Here is a 20,078-nt window from a genome sequence, read left to right on the forward strand (position 1 = left end):
CATTCATTAACAATTGCTACTATTTAAAAGCTTTCCTGCTGCACTGTAGATTTTCATTTCTGAGGCTTTGCTAAACGTCACTTAGGTAGAAAGTGAGTAATCCAAATAGAAATGAGTGACAGAGTGACATCAGTAAGGCTAATTTCTATGTAGCTTACAAGAAAATGCATGCAAAAACTCCATTCATCACCAGTGCATGGTCCAAAGCTATAACATGAGGGACATGCTTAGAAACAGCAGGGTGTACTGACAGCCTTCCCAAAAAGGCAAAATTGGTTAGGTATTTATTCAATCTTTAGAGCTTTTTATAAACTTAATTTGTACAAAGTCATCAACACTGCAAAGCTTAGAAGGAGTAGTTCTGCCATTCTGTGCCCAATGCTGTGTTGAGCACTGGATATTGGTCATAATAGCTGAGATCATTGTCTGTGAAGCATTAGCATGCTTCAAGCCAATTGAAAAGGACCAACTTGTCTCTCATTTCAAAATTCTAGGCTTACTGAAATCTGGCTCTTTGTGTACAGTCACCATTTTTGCTAGATGAATATTTTCATCAGTGGCAATTCTGATGCTCCCTAATCATTTGTATGAAAATAAGATTTTTAACAATTTCATCTCAGAAAACAACTAAACAAGACGAATCCATATAAGCACACCTGCACTAAAGGGAGTGCTTATTTAACCACAGTAAGTATACTCTCAATATCTAGGTATGGGCTAATATATGATCTATTGTTCTCTTTCCTGTGTTTATATGATTACATATAAATCATAAATTTATATGATTGCCCAACTGTGGGACATTCTTTTGTTATTTTTGTAGCTAGGTGCAATTAAGAAACACTCAAGCCTTGCTTTCCTGAATATTGTTACACCCCATTTAGCTGTCTTTAGATATCTCTGTTCTGATCATAGCATTTATTGTATTATTTAACTCTCGTATGACAACATTATTCCCCTTTCAAATCTTATGCTTTGATAAGAAAAACACCTCTGGAAGAGATTTCTTAAATTTAACTTTGGGTTTATTTCATACTAAAAGTAATAAAATAAGAGCAACTACCAGTGTTTATAGATGGCAAATAAACACTGAGAAAAGGAAGTGAAATAAACCAATTTGCCTTGGGTAATCATGAATAATCATCTAAATGTTTTAAATCTCAGGTGTGATTAGATTTTATTTCAACATACAAAACAAAGCATTTAAGCCCATAAAAATTAGATCACGTTTTTTTAAGTTTATTTATTTATTTTAAGAAAGAGAGAGAGGATGAATGAATGAATGGGAAAGGAGCAGAGACAGAGGGAGAGAGAATCCCAAGCAGGCTCCGCAATGGAGCCAGATGTGGGGCTCAAACTCATGAACCACGAGATCATGACTTGAGCCAAAATCAATAGTCAACACCTAACAGACTGAGCCACCCAGGCACCCCAATTAGACCACCTTTGAAATAAACTGATTTTAGGAGTATGTATGTCAATGAGAAGTAAACTCCTTCTTCTGATGTAGCAACCTAAGGAAATCTACTGAGAAACAAATTCGCACCTATGGTGGAGGGAAAGTAGGAAAAGTACTATAAGAAGTTTGACGCTGCTGTTATCTTGTGTTCTGCTTATTTAGATGACACTTTGGGACTGAGTCTGACTTCTCTGACTTTCATTAAACAAATAATTGAACTGCTGGGGGTGAAGAATATCAGCTAAGACATACTCTAAGAGGAGACACAACCATAATTGTCCTGTAATGACATCCATCCAAGGAAGAACTCAGACATTGAGGTCAAAGGGGGGATTTGGATGACATGAATGATGTGGATAGTTGACATTGCCACACTCTCCTTTTACTGAGTAAGCACAATAAAACAGCCTCTTTTAAAACCCTGGTGTTGAATTCTTATTCAGATCTCAGCTTGTAATAGTAGCTTAGAAAGGAAAGGAATATAGCAGATATGCTACACAGAATAATGCCCACACTAAAATATGCCCATGCCTTAGTCCCACAGACAATATTTAACCTGCTGTATTATTTTGTTTGATTTAATCAATATTATACAATATATTTTAACACAGTTATACAGGCAGGTGCACAAATAGAGAAAATACATGAATCCCCATATAACGTATTTATGAGATTATTTTTCCTGAAGACGTTTGATTTGTCATCTTTGAGAATGGCTCTTGTCTCTACCTCTTTCTTCTTTAGTTACCTGAGGGGGCTTTGAAGATACAGACATTCATTTACTATTGTGATATTCTCCCCAGTATGACTCTCCAGAGATTAAATATTATGAACATGGGGAAAAAAACATGATAGTCTTAATCACTACATGAATCCTATGGTTCCTACAGGCACATGCATAGATTTTTGGTACTTTATAAACTCAGTGAAGCCCTAAAACTGAGTTTCAACAATAGTGGGAACTTAACTGATATTCTGCCTATTGAGAATTGCTACTTGATTCAATACGAACGTCATATCTATTTATTTCAGGACTGATGTCAACACCTACTCTCATAAACTAAAGCAAAAAAAAAAAACACTCCCATTATGTTCTCTATCTCACTGAATAGCAGCAATATTTGCTCATTTGCCTAACACAGAATTCTGGAAGTTAAACGTGACTTATTGCTTTCTTTCGTCCCCCAAATCACATCAAATACTGTTCTCTGTCAATTTGCTATATACTCCTTCACCTCTCCATCTCCATTATCATTTATTTAGATCAGGCTAGCATCATCGTTCACCCTACTTACATCAAACTCCAATTGCCCCTGCAACCCATTCTCCATTGTAACATTACAGAATTTCCTCTAAAATGTAAGCACATCATTTTACATCATTACAATGATGTAATTTTACATCATTCTTAAGACTATTTGCAGAGTATCAAGTTTGGGATGTATCTTGGACAGAAAAACAAGATGTCCAGAATCTGGTGAGTTCTGTATTTGGGAGCTTTTAAAATCATTTATCACTTTTCACTCCAGGTTCTTCTACTAAGGATTAAGGTGGAGAATTAATTCCATGTCTCTCCGTGGCCTGAAAGAATGACATGAATGAGATCGGAGTCGTGACACAATGTGAAAAAACTTACCAGCAACCATGAAGATGGCCTATCATAATACTACTCAATCCCATCCTTCTTCCTTTGTCCTGCTGGGGATTCCAGGCCTGGAAATTTTTTACATCTGGATTGGTTTCCCCTTTTGTATTGTATATCTGATTGCACTCCTGGGGAATGTTATAATACTCTTTATAATTCAGACAGAACCTAGTCTCCATGTTTTACTTCCTGGCAATGTTGGCCTTCACTGACCTAAGCCTGTCCTCTGCCACTATTCCCAAGATGCTGGGCATCTTTTGGTTCAATTTCAGGGAAATTCTTTTTGGTGCCTGCCTTGCACAGATGTTTATGACTCATCTTTGCACTGGCCTCAAGTCTGGGATACTGACAGTCATGGCCATAGATCGTTATGTTGCCACCTGCAATCTCCTGAGATATACTATGACTCTCAAAAACAATGTGGTGACCATTCTAGGAATAGTCATGATCATGAGATCTTTAATCTTTGTTATTCCTTTTGTTTTCCTCATCTTACTATTGTCATTCTGTGATGCCCATATCATCCCCCACACTTACTGTGAGCACATGGGCATTGACCGTCTTTCCTGTACCAGTATCAGGACCAATAATTTACTTGGTATGGTTGCTTTTTCTGTGGGATTAATTGACCTTATTGTAATTGGTGTTTTGTACATGAAAATACTCTATACAGTCTTTTGTTTACCATCGTGGAATGCCCTATTCAAAGCTCTCAACACCTGTGGCTCCCACATCTGTGTCATGCTCATCTTCTACATCCCAGCATTTTTCCCTTTCTGACCCACCGCTTTGGTCATAGCATCCTTGAATATATTCATATATTTCTTGCCAATCTACATATGGTTGTACCACCTGCACTCAACCCTGTTATCTATGGGGTCGGGAAAAAGCAGATTCAGGAGCAAGTCTTAAGAATTCTTAACCCTAAATATGTTTGATCCTCAACTTCTCAAGTCTTGATGAAATATGATATACATAAATATATATACATGTTTTTTGTGTGTGTGTATAGTATACGTGTGTGTGTGTGTGTGTGTGTGTGTAATGATTGGATTCAGCTAGAAGGAAAAACCAAGGCCCAGTGCAGAGCTTATATTCTAAACACTATCAAGTACTATTGTATTATACCTGTGCTTTAACCCCTATGGACTTTCTAAACCAACTTGACAAAATCGTCTCCACTGACATCACTAATTATGTTCTTGCCCTCACCACATGTCATGACCACTGTTCCACTATATGGCTATATTGTATGTATGTTATTCAACCTTACTCCTCACAACTGACTAAACTTGCCAAAGGCTGCCATAAGTTGGCGTGATTTAATAGGAATATCTCTGTTATTAAATTTCTATAAGATGATTCTGGATTCTGAAATCTATCAGAATTAATCAGTTCACAAAAAGAAGTTCTGTGAAACTTTCTAAAAGAAAACAGCTAGACTTTATCTTATTTTTCCTTCTCTTACCCTATGTTCATCTGTTTTGTTTCTTAAATTCCACGTATGAGTGAAATCGTATTTGTATTTCTCTAATTGACTTATTTCACTAAGCATAATATATTCTAGTTCTGTCCACAATGTTTCAAGTAGCAAGATTTCACTCTTTTTGATCACCAAGTAATATTCCATTGTGTATGTATATATATGTATGGAATATTATATATGTATATATATATATATATATATATATATATATATATATAGACACACACACACACACACACACACACACACCACCTCTTCTTTTTCCATTCATCAGTCAATGGACATTGGGCTCTTTCTTAATTTGGCTATTGTTGACAATTCTGCTATAAAGTTTGGGGTGCAAGTGCCTCTTTGAATCAGCATTTTTGTATCCTTTGGATAAATACCTAGTAGTGCAATTGCTGGGACATAGGGTAATTTTATTTTTAATTTTTTTTAAGAACTTCCATGATGTTTTTCAGAGTGGCTGCACCAGTTTGCATTCCCACCAACAATGCAAGAGGGTTTCCATTTCTTTGCATCCTTGCCAACATCTCTTGTTGCCTAAGTTGTTCATTTTAGTCATTCTGACAGGTGTGAGGTGGTTATCTCATTGTGGTTTTGGTATGTATTTCTCTGATGATTAGCAAAGTTGAGCATCTTTTCATGTGCCTGTTAGCCATCTGGATGTCTTCTTTTGAAAAGTGTCTGTTCATGTCTTCTGCCCATTTCTTAACTAGATTTTTGTTTTTTGGGTGTTGAGTTAGATAAATTCCATATAGATTTTTAATACTAACCTTTTATAAGATATGTTGCTTGAGAATATCTTCTCCCATTCCGAATGCTGCTTTTAGTTTTGTTGATTGTTTCCTTAACTGTACAGAAACATTTTATCTTGATGAAGTCCCAATAGTTCATGTTTGCTTTTGTTTCCCTTGGCCTCAGTGATGTGTCTAGTAAGAAGTTGCTCCAGCTGAGGTCCAAGAGGTTGCTGACTGTTTTATCCTGTAGGATTCTGATGGTTTCCTATCTCACATTTAGGTCTTTGATCCATTTTGAATTTATTTTTGTGTATGGTGTCAGAAAAGGGTAGAGTTTCATTCTTCTACATGTCACCATCCAGTTTTCCCAACACCATTTGTTGAAGAGATTGTCTTTTTTCCATTGGATATCCTTTCCTACTTTGTTGAAGAGGAGTTGACCATATAATTGTAGGTCCTTTTCTGGGTTTTCTATTCTGTTCTATTGATCTATGTGTCTGTTTTTTGTGCCAGTACCATGTTATTTTGATAACTACAGCTTTGTAATACAGCTTGAAATATGGAATCATGATGCCTCCAGTTTTGTTTTTCTTGCTTCTTGATATAGGCATGAATTACAATATACTTCCCTCTTAGGACTGCCTTTGCTGCATCCCAGAGGTTTTGGACTTGCTGGTTTTTTTTATTTTCATTTGCTTCCATGTATTTTTTTAATTTCTTCTTTAATTTTCTGGTTAACCCATTAATTCTTTATTAGGATGTTTTTTAACTTCCATATATTTGAGGGCTTTCCAAATTCTTTCTTGTGATTGACCAATTCTCGTAGCATCATGATTGGAAAATATGTATGGTATGATCTCAATCATTTTATAATTGTTCAAGGCTGATCTGTGACCCAGTATGTGATCTCTTCTGGAGAATGTTCCATATGTACTTGAGAAGAATGCATATTCTGCTGCCTTAAGATGGAATGTTCTGAATATATCAGTTAAGTCCATCTGGTACAGCGTGTCATTCAAAGCCATTATTTGCTTGTTGATTTTCTGCTTAGATGATTTGTCCCTTGCTCTAAGTGGGGTGTTAAAGTCCTCTACTATTATTATATTTTATCAATGAGTTTCTTTATGTTTCTTATTAATTGATTTATATTATTGATTTCTTCCAAGTTTGGTGTATAAATATTCACAATTGTTAGATCTTCTTGATGGATAGATAGATCCCTTAATTCTGATAAAATGCCCTTCTTCACTTTTGTTACAGTCTTTGTTTTAAAATCTACGTTGTCTGATACAAGCATGGCTACTCCAGCTTTCTTTTGATGTCCATTAGCATGACAGTTCTCTATCCCCTTACTTTTACTTTGTGGTTGTCTTTACGTTTAAAATGAGTCTCTTGTAGGCAGCATATAGACAGATCTTTTTTTTTTAACCATTCTGTTACTCTATGTCTTTTTATTGGAGCATTTAGTCCATTTACAATCAGTGATTATTGGAAGATATGAATTTAGTGCCATTGTGTTGCCTGTAGAGTTGGTGTTTCTGGTGATGGTCTCTGGTCCTTTCTAGTTGTTGCTTTGATATTTTTTGTTTGTTTGTTTTCTCCACTCAGCAATATCCCCTTAAAATTTCTTGCAGGGCTAGTTTAGTGGTCATGAACTCCTTTAGTTTCTGTTTGTCTGGGAAACTCTTTATCTCCTTCTATTCTGAATGACAATCTTGCTGGATAAAGAATTCTTAAGAAATAAATAAATAATAAAATAAGGATTATTATTATTTTTTATTATTATTATTATTATTCTTGGCTGCATATTTTTCTGATTCAACACATGGAATGTTCCCTGCCACTCCTTTCTGGCCTGCCATGTTTCTGTGGATAGATCTGCTGCTATGATCTGTCTTCCCTTGTAGGTTAAGGACTTCTTTTCCCTTGCTGCTTTCAGGATTCTTTTCTTGTCTGTGTATTTTATGAATTTGACTATGATATGCCTTGGTGATGGTTGGCTTTCGTTGAATTTAATGGGAGTTCTCTGTGCTTCCTGGATTTTGATGTCTGTGTCCTTCCTCAGATTAGGGAAGTTTTTAGCTATAATGTGTTTTAATAAACCTTCTGTCCCTCTTTCTCTCTTTTCATCTTCTGGGACTCCTATGATGTGACTATTAGTACATTTTAATAAGTCACTGAGTTCCCTAAGTCTGCCTTCTCATTCCATGACCTTTATTTTCCCTCTTTTTTCCAGCTACATTATTTTCCATAATTTTATGTTCTGTATCACTAATTCACTTCTCTGCTTCATCCATCTTCATTTTTATGGCCTGCATTTGGGATTGCATCTCAGTTACAGCATGCTTAATTTTGGCCTGACTAGATATTAATACTTTTATCTCTGCAGTAAGGGATTCTCTAGTGTATTCTATGCTTTTTTCAAGCCTACCTAATATCATTAATATTGTTTAAAATTCTAATTTAGACTTATATATCTTACTTATATCTACATTGATTAAATCTCTGGTCATCATTTCTTCCAGTTCTTTCTTTTGGGGCGAATTCCTCCTTCTTGTCATTTTGGAGAGAAAGGGAAAAAAGCAAAATAAAACAAAATAAAAAATTTTTAATTGAAGAAAAATTTAAAAAATAAAATAAAATACATAGCTAGATCTTAGCTCTGTTTTATTTTGCTTGTTACAAGAAGCTTGATAGAAAAAAGGTAGAAAGAAAGAAAAGAAAAAGAAGAAAAAATTAAAATTTAAAAAATATATAAAAATAAAAAGTAATTTAAAAATTTTTAAAAATAAAAAATAAAATTTTAAAATTGTATCCAGTGACAGCTTTTTGTATCAAACAAAACAAAGACAAAAATAAAAACAAATGCCAAACGACACAAGATCCTTTTTCTTCTAGAGCTGAAGTTCTACAACACTCTATGATCAGTAGACTTGGTGTAGGCAAAGGGTTTGTGCTGGTCTTCTGGGGGAGATGCATGTTCTGATTCTTAGATGCAATTGCCCTAGTGGAGATGTGCCTGCAGGGTGCAGGGGTGTGGGACCTGGTGTAGCAGCTCCATTCTCCATTGGTGGTGCTGTTTAGCTCACTGAGGTGGATCAAGCTGGAGGGTGCAGGGAGAAAATGGCTTAAGGGGATGCATGCCGCCCCTCTTCAGTAAGCTATCACAGATGCTCAGTGATGAGCCCATGTCCCTGGTTTCTGTCAGATCCCCACCTCACCTCATCTGTGTCTGAGCTGTCTGCCTACCAAATGGCACAGTACTTCTGTGTCTTATCTCAGGTATGACTGTGTTTCAAAACGCCACACTTCAGAGGCCCGCACAGCACAGAACTGCACTCGTCATCTAGGAGAGGGTCTCTCTGTATTGTATCCAGTGACAGCTTGTCACAGAAGACAGCCACATGACCACACAGACGGTCAGTTTATGGTAAATTGCAACACACAACTGGGGCAAGGGATTGCTGCCTTCAACCAGCATCTTTATTCCTAAAATGGTGAGTGGCACAGCTCGATGGTGCCCACAGGGTCCTGTGTCCGTGGAGAGGCTGCATCACTTATCCTGAAAGCACTCCAAGCAGGGGAACTGCTTCTCTCTGTTTGACCCTAGGGATCCTCAGGCTGCCTACTGCAGGGCTCAGGTCTACTCTCCCACTGCTCAGTTTCCCAGGTGCAAACCTGATAATTTTGCAGGCCTCCAAAACTTCAGAATCTGTGTTCCGCTGTTTATAGAAAACTGGCAGTACACTAACCCTCTCCTTTTTCCCTGTCAAAGGTTTTGGGGAGTAGTTTTCTTGTGCAGTCCCCTGAGTGTGTTTTCACTTTTTTTCCCCAGTGCTTTTTCTCTCTCTCCTCCTCACGTGCTACTCCCACCTCAGTCAGGGTTCCTTTGCCTGGGGAGTACTCCCAGCTCTTTTCTCTCACAAATTCTACACAGTGCCTACCTTCTGTGGGTCATTTTTCTGATTTGTAGATGTACAGCCTTGTTCTCTAAGACTTCTGATCAATTTCTTGGATGTTCAGAATGATTTGATAATTATCTAGCTGTATTTGAAGGAGGAGGCAAACTTATGGTTGCCCTACTCCTCTGCCATCTCACCTCCAAAAAATTTCAGTAACACCTAAAATTAATATTATTATCTTAAGTCTAACCTCTGATGTTTCTTAGGTGCTCCCTAGTGATCTACATACCTCAATACCTATAGAGGCAACAATTGAATCCAATGAGACCTCACTAATATCTCAAATATCTTTACAGCATACATGCAGGGATCTTATGTAACATAACTTGCTTCTAGTATCATTATTAAAGCTATGTCCACCAGGATAAATCAGGACAAGACTGTGGTAGCAGACAGATACAAGTGATAATTCAAAGAACTGGAAAGATATTGCCATAACTTTTATCCATCATTATTTGAAAACTGTTTCTCAAATTTTTAATCCCTCAATACTTTTGGTCCTGCCCAAACCAGGAATCTAGCATGCTTCCACAGCCAGAGGGCACTCCCAGGCAGAGTCCCAGGTGTCTGCAGAAGAGTTTTGTCATGTAATGAAAGTGCAGGGCACCGACCATATCTGCATTAGTTTACCCCTGTGCTTGTCAGATATTCCCATTCCCTATGCAAGTTAGCTCTGTCCTGCCACTGGTTCTTCTAGATAATGTCTGTTACAATTTCTAAAGAGGGATTTAAGATATTCCTGCTACTGCAGTTGGTCCAGAAACTATAAATCATGTACTTCATCTCCCTCCTTTACCAGTCATTCTAGATATCTCTCACATACAATCAAAGTTTCTAGAAGTCATGACTTCTAGCTGCCTGGTTGTCATTGCCCCCTCTTCTCTGACACATGCTCTGAGGTGGGCATTAATGTGAACTGTGAAGATCTGAATGCTTTGTGCCAAATCCCATTAGGGTATTCATATACTTTTTGCCTCTGATTTTCAAATATTACTAATCCTCTCTTTATACCAAGTCGATGACCAGACGTACTGCTCAGAGCACTGTCTCCATCTTTGCAGTTAACCCATGATTGAGGCTGCAATGAGGTAACAGTCCATTTCTACCTTGCACATCATGAGCTAACTCATTCATTCATACACCCAAGCTTCTTTCTCCCCTTTTATCTAATCAAAGGGAGCTTTCTTGAAGCCACAGGTGTTAGGAGAGGGAAGGACATTCATGTAAATTAGACAAGCCAAATAAGCCCTGAGACAAAAGCTAACGTAATTTGTGCCCTCTGTAGTTCCTCTAGGCAACTCCAAAAATACTATTCTCTTAATAGAATGGATTGCTGCTCTGCCTGTACAAGTTGATTATTTCTTGCCTCAGACAGTTGGAGATGTGTTTTGAATTGTGACTAGCTCTCTGAAGAAGTCTTTGCTGCAAACTTTATGGGTTTATCCTGGGACCCTTATATTATGACTTGTCAGAGTCCACATAGATTCTTTATCTACCATTAATACCATTGTGTCTCCCAAACACAACTGTATCTCCAAAATCCTATGGTCTGAGAAGTGGGGCTGCTTGAACTTCAGCCTAAATGTGCTGCAGAGTTCTGTCTTGCTCTAGGCCGCAGTAAAAATTGTGAGCCTTCAAAAAAAAAATTGTTAACCTTCAATGTCACCTGATGAACAGATCATGGATCATATCAGAATTCTCAATGGTGTTACATGTTGTCTCCAATATCCAAAAAGGCTTCTTTCTTAGTGATAAGAGGTGAAAGATACAATAGTTTGTTCCTATAGATGACGGTGATGTCTGAGCATGCTCCTAACCAATGGTAATGTAAAAACATCCTGACTAAGGCAACCTCCTGAATCTTTTTGGCATTTCTCTTCTACCCTGTCATGTGCATGTGTCTTATCAGAAATCTAGGGTTCTTGACATTTTCTGTGTAACCAAACTGATTAATATGATGCTGTCCATATAGTGGATCAGTGAGACTGGAGTATCAAAATGCTCCAGGTTCTATAGAGCGATGGAAGGGATAAATGAACAGAAGCAAGATCCATCTATATTCTGCATACAAGATCCATTTTAGACCTAAAGACACATGCAGATTGAAAATAAAGGGATGGAAAATATTTATCATGCAAATGGAAGTGGAAAGAAAGCCAGGGAGCAATACTTATACCAGACAAAATACACTTTAAAACAATGATTGTAACAAAAGACAAAGAAGAACACTATATAATCATAAAGGGAACAATCCAACAATTACAACAATTACAATTACATATATTTATGGCCCCAAGATGGGGGCAATCAAATACAAAAAGCAGATATTAACAAACATAAAGGAGGTAATCCATACTTCCATAAAGGAAGTAATCCTAATTGCATAAAGGATGCAATCCTTTGTGATGCAGCAAAAGTTGTTCTAAGAGGGAAGTTTATAGCAATACAGGCCTATCTTAGGAAGCAAGAAAAATGTCAAATGAACAACCTAACCTTACACTTAAAATTGCTTGAAAAAGAACAAACAAAATCCACAACCAGTAGAGGGAAGGAAATAATAAAGATTAGAAGAGAAACAAACAAAAGAGAAACCAAAAATAAAACAATATAATAAATCAATGAAACCAGGAGCTGGTTCTATGAAAAGATCAACAAAATTGATAAAACTTTAGTTAGATTCATCAGACAAAAGAGAGATAGGAGTAGGGAGGAATGGAAGGACGGAGAGAGAACACAAAATCAGAAATGAAAGAGGAGATATAACCAACATCACAGAAATATAAAGGATTATAAGAGAATATTAAGAACAACTATATGCCAACAAATTGTACAACATGAAAGAAATAGATGAATTCCTAGAAAATATCCAGAAGCTGAATTAGGAAGAAACAAAAAATTTGAATAGAACGATTCTCAGCAATGATTAAATCAGTAATAAAAAATTCCCAACAAACAAAAGTCCAGGATCAAATGCCTTCAGAGGTGAATTCTCCCAAACATTTAAAGAGTTACTGCCTATTCTCCTCAAATTTTTCCAAAAAAAAAAGAAAAGGAAGAAAACCTTCCAAGTGTATTCTACGAGGCCAGCATTACTCTGATACCAAAACCAGAAAAAGACACTACAAAAAGAAGAAGAAGAAGAAGAAGAAGAAGAAGAAGAAGAAGAAGAAGAACAACAACAACAACAACAACAACAACAACAACAACTACAGGCCAATATCTGTGATGAACATAGACACAAATATCCTCAACAAACTACTAGTAAACAGAATCCAACAATAAATTTAAAAAATCATTCACCATAATCAACTGACATTTATTACTGGGATGCAAGAGTGGTACGGTATTTGTAAGGCAACCAATGTGATGAATCACATCAATAAGAGAAAGGATAAAGAAGATATGATTATTTCAACAGATGTAGAAAAAGCATTTGACAAAGTATGACATCCATTCGTGAAAAAAAACCCAACACAGTAGGTGTAGAGGGAACATACTTCTAGATGATAAAGTCCATAAATGAAAAATCCACAGTTAACATCATAAAAAAATGGTGAAAAATTAAGAACTTTTCTCCTAAGATCAGGAACAAGACAAGGGTGTTCACTCTTGCCACTTTTTGCTCAACATGATTATGCAAGTCCTAGCCACAGCAGTCAGACCAGAAAAAAAAATAAAAGGCATCCAAATTGGGAAGGAAGAAGTAAAACATTCACTGTTTGCATATGGCATGATAATATCAAAATAACACCAGCATTCTTAACAGAACTACAACAAACAATCCTAAAATTTGTATGGAACCACAAAAGACTTCAAATAGCCAAAGTAATGTTGAAAAAGAAAACCAAAGCTGGAGGCATCACAATTCTGTACTTTAAGCTGTATAACACAGCTGTAGCAATCAAGACAGTATGGTATTCGAAAAAAAGAAAAAAACAGACACAGAGATTAATGGAATAGAGTAGAGACCCAGAAATGGACCCACAAATATAGGGCAAGCTAATCTTTGACAAAGCAGGAAAGAGTATCCAATGGAAAAGAGACAGTATCTTCAACAAATGGTGCTGGGAAAACTGGACACTGACATGCAGAAGAATGAAACTGGACTATTTTCTTACATCATACACAAAAATAAATTCACCTAAAGGTGAGACAAGAAACCACCAAAATCCCACAGGAGAAAACAGGCAGCAACCTCTTTGACTTCGGCTGTAGCAACTTCTTATTGACATGTCTCCAGAGGCAAGGGAAACAAAACCAAAATGAACTATTGGGACCTCATCAAGATAAAAAGCTTCTGCACAGTGAAGGAAACAATCAACAAAAGTAAATGACAACTGACGGAATGGGAGAAGACATTTGCAAATGGCATATCTGATAAACAGTTAGTATCCAAAATCTGTAAAGAATTTACCAAACTCAACACCCAAGAAAGAAATAATCCAATGACAAAATGGGCAGAAGATATGAATAGATATTTTTCCAAAGAAGATATCCAGATGGCTAACAGACCCATGAAAAAATACTCAACATCACTCATCATCAAGGAACTACAAGTCAAAACCACAATAAGTTACCTCACACCTGTCAGAATGGCTGAAATGAACAAAACAAGAAACAACAAGTTTAGTGGGAGTGTGAAGAAAAGGGAACCCTTTTGCACTGTTGGTGGGAATGCAAACTAGGGTAGCCACTCTGGAAATCGGCATAGAGGCTCATTAAAAATTAAAATAGTACTATCCTAAGACCCACAATTGCACTACTAGGTATTTATCCAAAAGATACAAAAATACTGATTCGAAGGGGCACATGCACCCCAATGTTTATAGCAGCAATATCAACTATAGCCCAAGTGTCCATTGAATGGTGAATGGATAAGGAAGATGTAACTACACACACACACACACACACACACACACACACACACACACACACTGGAATACTACTCAGTGATGAAAAAGAATGATATCTTACCATTTGCAACAATGGCAATGGATGGAACTAGAGGGTATTATGCTGAGCTACATAAGTCAGTCAGAGAAAGACAGATATATGATTCACTCATATGTGGACTTTGAGAAACAAAACATATAACAGAGAGGAAGGGAAGGAAAATAAGATAAAAATAGAGAGGAAAGTAAACCATAAGAGACTCTTTTTTTGTTTGTTTTAAGTTTATTTATTTTGAGAGACAGAGAGCAAGCTGGAGAGGAGCAGAGAGTGAGAGAGAGAATCTCAAGCAGGCTCTGTGCTGTCAGCACAGAACCTGACTCGGGGCTCAATCCCACAAATCGGGAGATCATACTTGAACCAAAATCAAGAGTTGGACGCTCAACCAACTGAGCCACTCAGGCGCCCCTAGAGACTCTTAAATACTGGGAACAAACTGAGGGTTGCTGGAGGGGTGGTGGGTGGGGGATGGTCTAAATAAGTGAAGGGAATTAAGGAGGGCACTTTTTGGGATGAGCACTGGGTGTCATTTGTAAGAGATGAATCACTAGGTTCTACTCCTGAAGCCAAGACTACACTGTATGTTAACTAACTTGAATTTAAATTAAAAAAATAAAAAGAAAACCCAAAGGACTCTACCAAAAAACAACTAAAACTGATAAATGAATTCAATAAAGTCAAAGGATAAAAATCAATTTATGTATAGAAATCATTGCATTTCTATATACTAATAATGAAGTAGCAGAAAGAGAAATTAAGAAAACAATCTAATTTATAATTGCACCCAAAATAATAATATAGCTAATAATAAACAAGGAGGTAAAAGACCTGTACTTTGAAAATGATAAAACATTTATGAAAGAAGTTAAAGATGACACAAACAAATGGAAAAATATTCCATGCTCATGGATTGGGAAAACAAATATTATTAAAATGTTCATTCTACCCAAAGTAATCTACAGATTTAAAGCAATTCCTGTCAAAATACCAGTAACATTTTTTTTCAGAACTAGAACAAATAAATCTAAAATTTGTATGGAACCACAAAAGACCCCGAATACACAAAGCAATCTTAAAAATGAGAACAAAACTGGAAGTATCAGAATCCTAGATATACAGATATACTACAAAACTGTAATAAACAAAACAGCATGGCACTGGCACAAAAATAGACATAGATCCATAAAAGAATATAAAGATCCCAAAAATAAACCCACAACTACATGGTCAATTAATCTATGATAAAGGAGGCAAGTATATGTAAAGGGAAAAAGACAGTCACTTTAACAAATAGTGTTGGGAAAACTGGACAACTACATCCAAAAGAGTGAGACTGGATCACTTTCTTACACCACAGACATAAATAAACTCAAAATAGATTAAAGACCTAAATGTGACACCTGAAATCATAAAAATCCTAGAAGAGAGCACAAGCAATAATTTGTCTACATCAGCAGTAGTAAAATTTTTCTATATATGTCTTCTAAAGCACAAGAAACAAAAGCAAAAATAAACTCTGGAGACTACATCAAAATAAAAAGCTTTTGCATAGCAAAGGAAATAATGAACATAACTAACAGACAACCTACTGAACGGGGGAAGATATTTGGAAATGAAACACCTGAGAAGGGGCTAATATCCAAAATATATAAAGAAATTATACAATTCAACACCACAAAAAAAAATTAATCCAATTAAAAGATGAGAAGAAGGCTTTAACAGACATTTCACCAAAAAAGATATAAAAATGGCCAAGAAGCAATTGAAAAGTTGGACAACATCACTGATCATCAGGAAAATGCAAAACAAAACCACAATGAGATATCAACTAACACCTGTCACAATGGCTAAAATCCAGAACACAAGAAAGAAGTTTTGGTGAGGATATGGAGAAAAATGAATTATCTTGTATTGTTGGTAGGAATGCAAACTGTGCAGGCACTGTGAAAAAAGTATGGAGTTTTCTCAAAAAATTAAAAATAGAATTACCATATGACCAAGTAATTCCACCACTGGGTATTTACCCAAAGAATATGAAAACACTAATCTGAAAATATATGAGCGCCAGTATGTTTATACAGCATTATTTACCATAACCAAATTATGGAACCACCCCAAGTGTCCATTGATAGAAGAATGACCAAGGAAGATGTGGTATACATATAGGATGGAATATTTTCAATCATAAAGAAGAATGAGATCTTGCCTTTTACAAAAACATGGATGGATCTACAAAGTATAACGCTAAGTGAAGTAAGTCAGTCAGAGAAAGCCAAATACCAAATGATTTTACCCAAATGTGGAGTTTAAGAAACAAAACAAATAAAGAAAAAAGGAACGGACAAAATTAGACTCTTAAATATTGAAGTCAGACTGGTGGTTACCAGAGGGGAGGTGAGTGTGAAATGGGTGAAATAAGTGAAAGGAATTAAAAGTACACATAGCGTAATGATCACTGAGTAATGTATAGAATTGTTGAATCACTATATTGTACACCTGACTAATATAACTCTGCATGTTAATTAAACTGGAATTTAAAAATAAATGAATACACATAAAAACAAAATAAATTCATTTAAAAATATTTTTTAAAAAATCATTTAAAACAATGTTCTAGGTTCTTGTGGTCTATATTGTGACAAAAAGCAAAATGGTTAATGTAGCCTAGAGAAAGTCCTTGACTGTATACTGCTGCCTACACCAGTTCAATAGAAACTGCTCTTGGCATATTTTCTGCATGGGAATTAACTGAGAAGAACACATCAGCCAGAATAATATCTGCATAGTAAATTGCTAGAGACTTTGTCAGCTTTAGTGCAGATGCCATATTTGACACAACAATTGTACTGAAACTATAACTTGGTAAAATTTACTTTTGTCCACCCTTATCCGCTGTGAACTCTGGTTTATGCAGGGACTATCCTAGTGAATTTAATTGGATATGTGTTTGTGGACCACCACTCTATACCTTTTCAAGTCTCTGTACTATTACAGCACAGGATGCAGTTTGGGTTCTGACTCACTAAATTGATCATAATAAGGGGAGTTGTTCTTTTTTGGTTCAGGGGAAATACAGGATGCACTGATGAGTAAGTTATTGCTGTGCACAACTAGGCTCAGTCCCATTGGGAATTCATGAGAGATATTAAAAAACAATATTCTATTTTTGTGTTTTAATATCTAACAAAATTCCCAGAACACAAAGTGTGCCTAGAAACTCTCCAATTAATATGATACAATGTTCAGATAATATGTTTTGAACATTTTAAATTATTATGGGATCATGTATTATAATCCTTATAATTCTTCAGTCAATAACAGAGCTATGTTTGCACACCATAAAGTATGATACCCTAGATCCAAAAGATAAATGTCCAAAGCACAAACACAACGGGGGGATAATTTAGAAGCCCCTTAAATCTAATCAGATTCATTGCTAATCACTGCACAATGAGAAACCCATGCAAAATCCCAATCCTCTTGCAATGCACATTTCTTTTTTTTTTTTTCAATATATGAAATTTATTATCAAATTGGTTTCCATACAACACCCAGTGCTCATCCCAAAAGGTGCCCTCCTCAATACCCATCACCCACCCTGCCCTCCCTCCCACCCCCCATCAACCCTCAGTTTGTTTTTTTTTTTTCCCTTCCCCTCCTCCATGGGTTTCTGTTAAGTTTCTCAGGATCCACATAAGAGTGAAAACATATGGTATCTGTCTTTCTCTGTATGGCTTATTTCACTTAGCATCACACTCTCCAGTTCCACCCACGTTGCTACAAAGGGCCATATTTCATTCTTTCTCATTGCCATGTAGTACTCCATTGTGTATATAAACCACAATTTCTTTATCCATTCATCAGTTGATGGACATTTAGGCTCTTTCTGTAATTTGGCTATTGTTGAGAGTGCTGCTATAAACATTGGGGTACAAGTGCCCCTATGCATCAGTACTCCTGTATCCCTTGGGTAAATTCCTAGCAGTGCTATTGCTGGGTCATAGGGTAGGTCTATTTTTAATTTTCTGAGGAACCTCCACACTGCTTTCCAGAGTGGCTGCACCAATTTGGCAATGCACATTTCAAAAGACCGCCCAATTTCAGACCAAATTATAGACCACAAGCAACTTTTCATCATTCAGGACTGAAATTTCACCCCTATGTCTTTGTCTCCAAAATGCTCCCTTCGATAAAAATAAGAATAAAAATACATTGCATATTACACAACTACCCCAAAATATCCAGAGTTGTATAGTCAAGAACACAAAGACATGGCATATTAATAGCTGTATATTCAAGAATAAAATTCTCACTAAGCTACCTGTCCAAGAAATCCCAGTATTTTGTCAAAATAGGATAATGTGCATGGTGGAAAGGCAAAGGGATCAAGGATATTGTTAAAGTAAAAGTGAGAGAAAGGGAAACATACAATGAAACTTCAGTTTTATTAAAGAAGACACAATATCCAATAGCTATGAATTCCAGCCCACTCACCCATTATTGATTCAAAACTCATCCTATATTAGGAATGCAGAGATCTTGTCCTTATTAGCACACTTTCTTCAGTAATCTCTGGATGCCTTGCTTGATCTCCTGGGTTCGCACTCCATACACAACGGGGTTGAGGGCTGAGAAGATGATATGGTGGAGGACGTTGAGCAAGACTGGAACATCAGGGGAGACCTTCTTCTTCACCACATGAGTGAGCACGAAGACCAGAAGGATGGTGCTGAAGAAGAAGATAAGGATGAAGTGGGAGCCACATGTGCTCAGGGCCTTGGCCACAGCACCCTCTGCCTTGAGTCTCAGCACAGCTCGCAATATGAGGGTATAGGAGAGGAAGATGAGGATGAGGTCAGATCCTAGCAGTGTCCAGCCTACAACAAACTGGTAGATACGACTAATGGTGACATCATTACAAGAGAGCCTGGAGACAAACATATTGGCACAGATGCAGTTGTCAATGACATTTGTCCCACAATAATGGAGTTGGGATGATAGAATGGGGATAGGCATTGTAACAATACTATTCCTGGCCAAAATAAAAATGGCAGCCTTGGCTACAAATTGGTCAGTGATGATGGATGGGTACCTCAGTGGATGGCAGATGACCACATAGCGGTCATAGGCCATGACCATGAATGTGCAGGATTCCATAGCAAAGAACCAATTCATGATGTACATCTGGAGGAAGCAGGCATAGAAACTGATGGACTTGAGGTCAAACCAGAAGATGGCCAGGACCTTGGGGATGACAGTGAGGCAGACAACAATGTCCAGCAGGGAAAGGATACTGAGCAGGTAGTACATGGGCTCATGCAGAGAGACCTCTAGCCAGATGGTAATCAGGAGAACACTATTGGCCCCCATGGCCAGAAGGAAGAGAAGGCTGAGGGGCAGGGACAACCAGAACTTCCAGCTGGGGGACCTGACAAAACAATTCAGGAGGAAGTCTGAAACCTCAGAGGAGATGGTGCCATTTTGGTATATTGTCATATTTTGTCATATATATTTCTGCACCTTTCTTTCAGTGATCTGTAAAATTAGGATAAAAATTAGATACTGACTTAAGGCACATAAATTTAGAACAATTTGCTTTAGTTAGGTGAAACTCGTGAGTCCTAGCTGGTCATCCAGAGCCATGTGAATTCATCTGTTTATCCTTTGTGCCATGCTCCAGAGCCACTCCTATCACTAAACAGTATAGAAGACTGAGGTAATACGGTTTGTTTGATTTGTTCAAGGTTTATTTTCAATAGAATTGTAATATGTTTGCAGAAACCAAAGAGGAGAAAATTACTTAGAAAACTATTTTTTGAAAGTTTTTTCCCCAATT

General features: G+C 36.8%; 1 protein-coding gene and 1 pseudogene across 1 annotated transcript; one reads left to right on the plus strand and one right to left on the minus strand.

Annotated features, from left to right (window-relative positions):
- The first annotated feature begins 3,109 nt into the window (after positions 1 to 3,109).
- LOC122201243 lies at positions 3,110 to 4,042 on the plus strand (annotated as a pseudogene).
- A 14,690-nt stretch (positions 4,043 to 18,732) lies between these two features.
- LOC122199887 (olfactory receptor 56A3-like) lies at positions 18,733 to 19,738 on the minus strand. The gene has a single exon (XM_042905269.1). It carries the CDS (start codon positions 19,736 to 19,738, stop codon positions 18,791 to 18,793), a length of 948 nt encoding a protein of 315 aa, XP_042761203.1. The 3' UTR covers positions 18,733 to 18,790.
- Positions 19,739 to 20,078: the final 340 nt, after the last annotated feature.

The sequence above is a fragment of the Panthera leo genome, chromosome D1 (genome assembly GCF_018350215.1).
Source record: "Panthera leo isolate Ple1 chromosome D1, P.leo_Ple1_pat1.1, whole genome shotgun sequence".
NCBI classification, from domain to species: Eukaryota; Metazoa; Chordata; class Mammalia; order Carnivora; family Felidae; genus Panthera; species Panthera leo.

Coding starts and splice junctions, on each gene's coding strand:
- LOC122199887 (XM_042905269.1), bottom strand. CDS start 19,738: ATGACAATATACCAAAATGGCACCATCTCCTCTGAGGTTTCAGACTTC.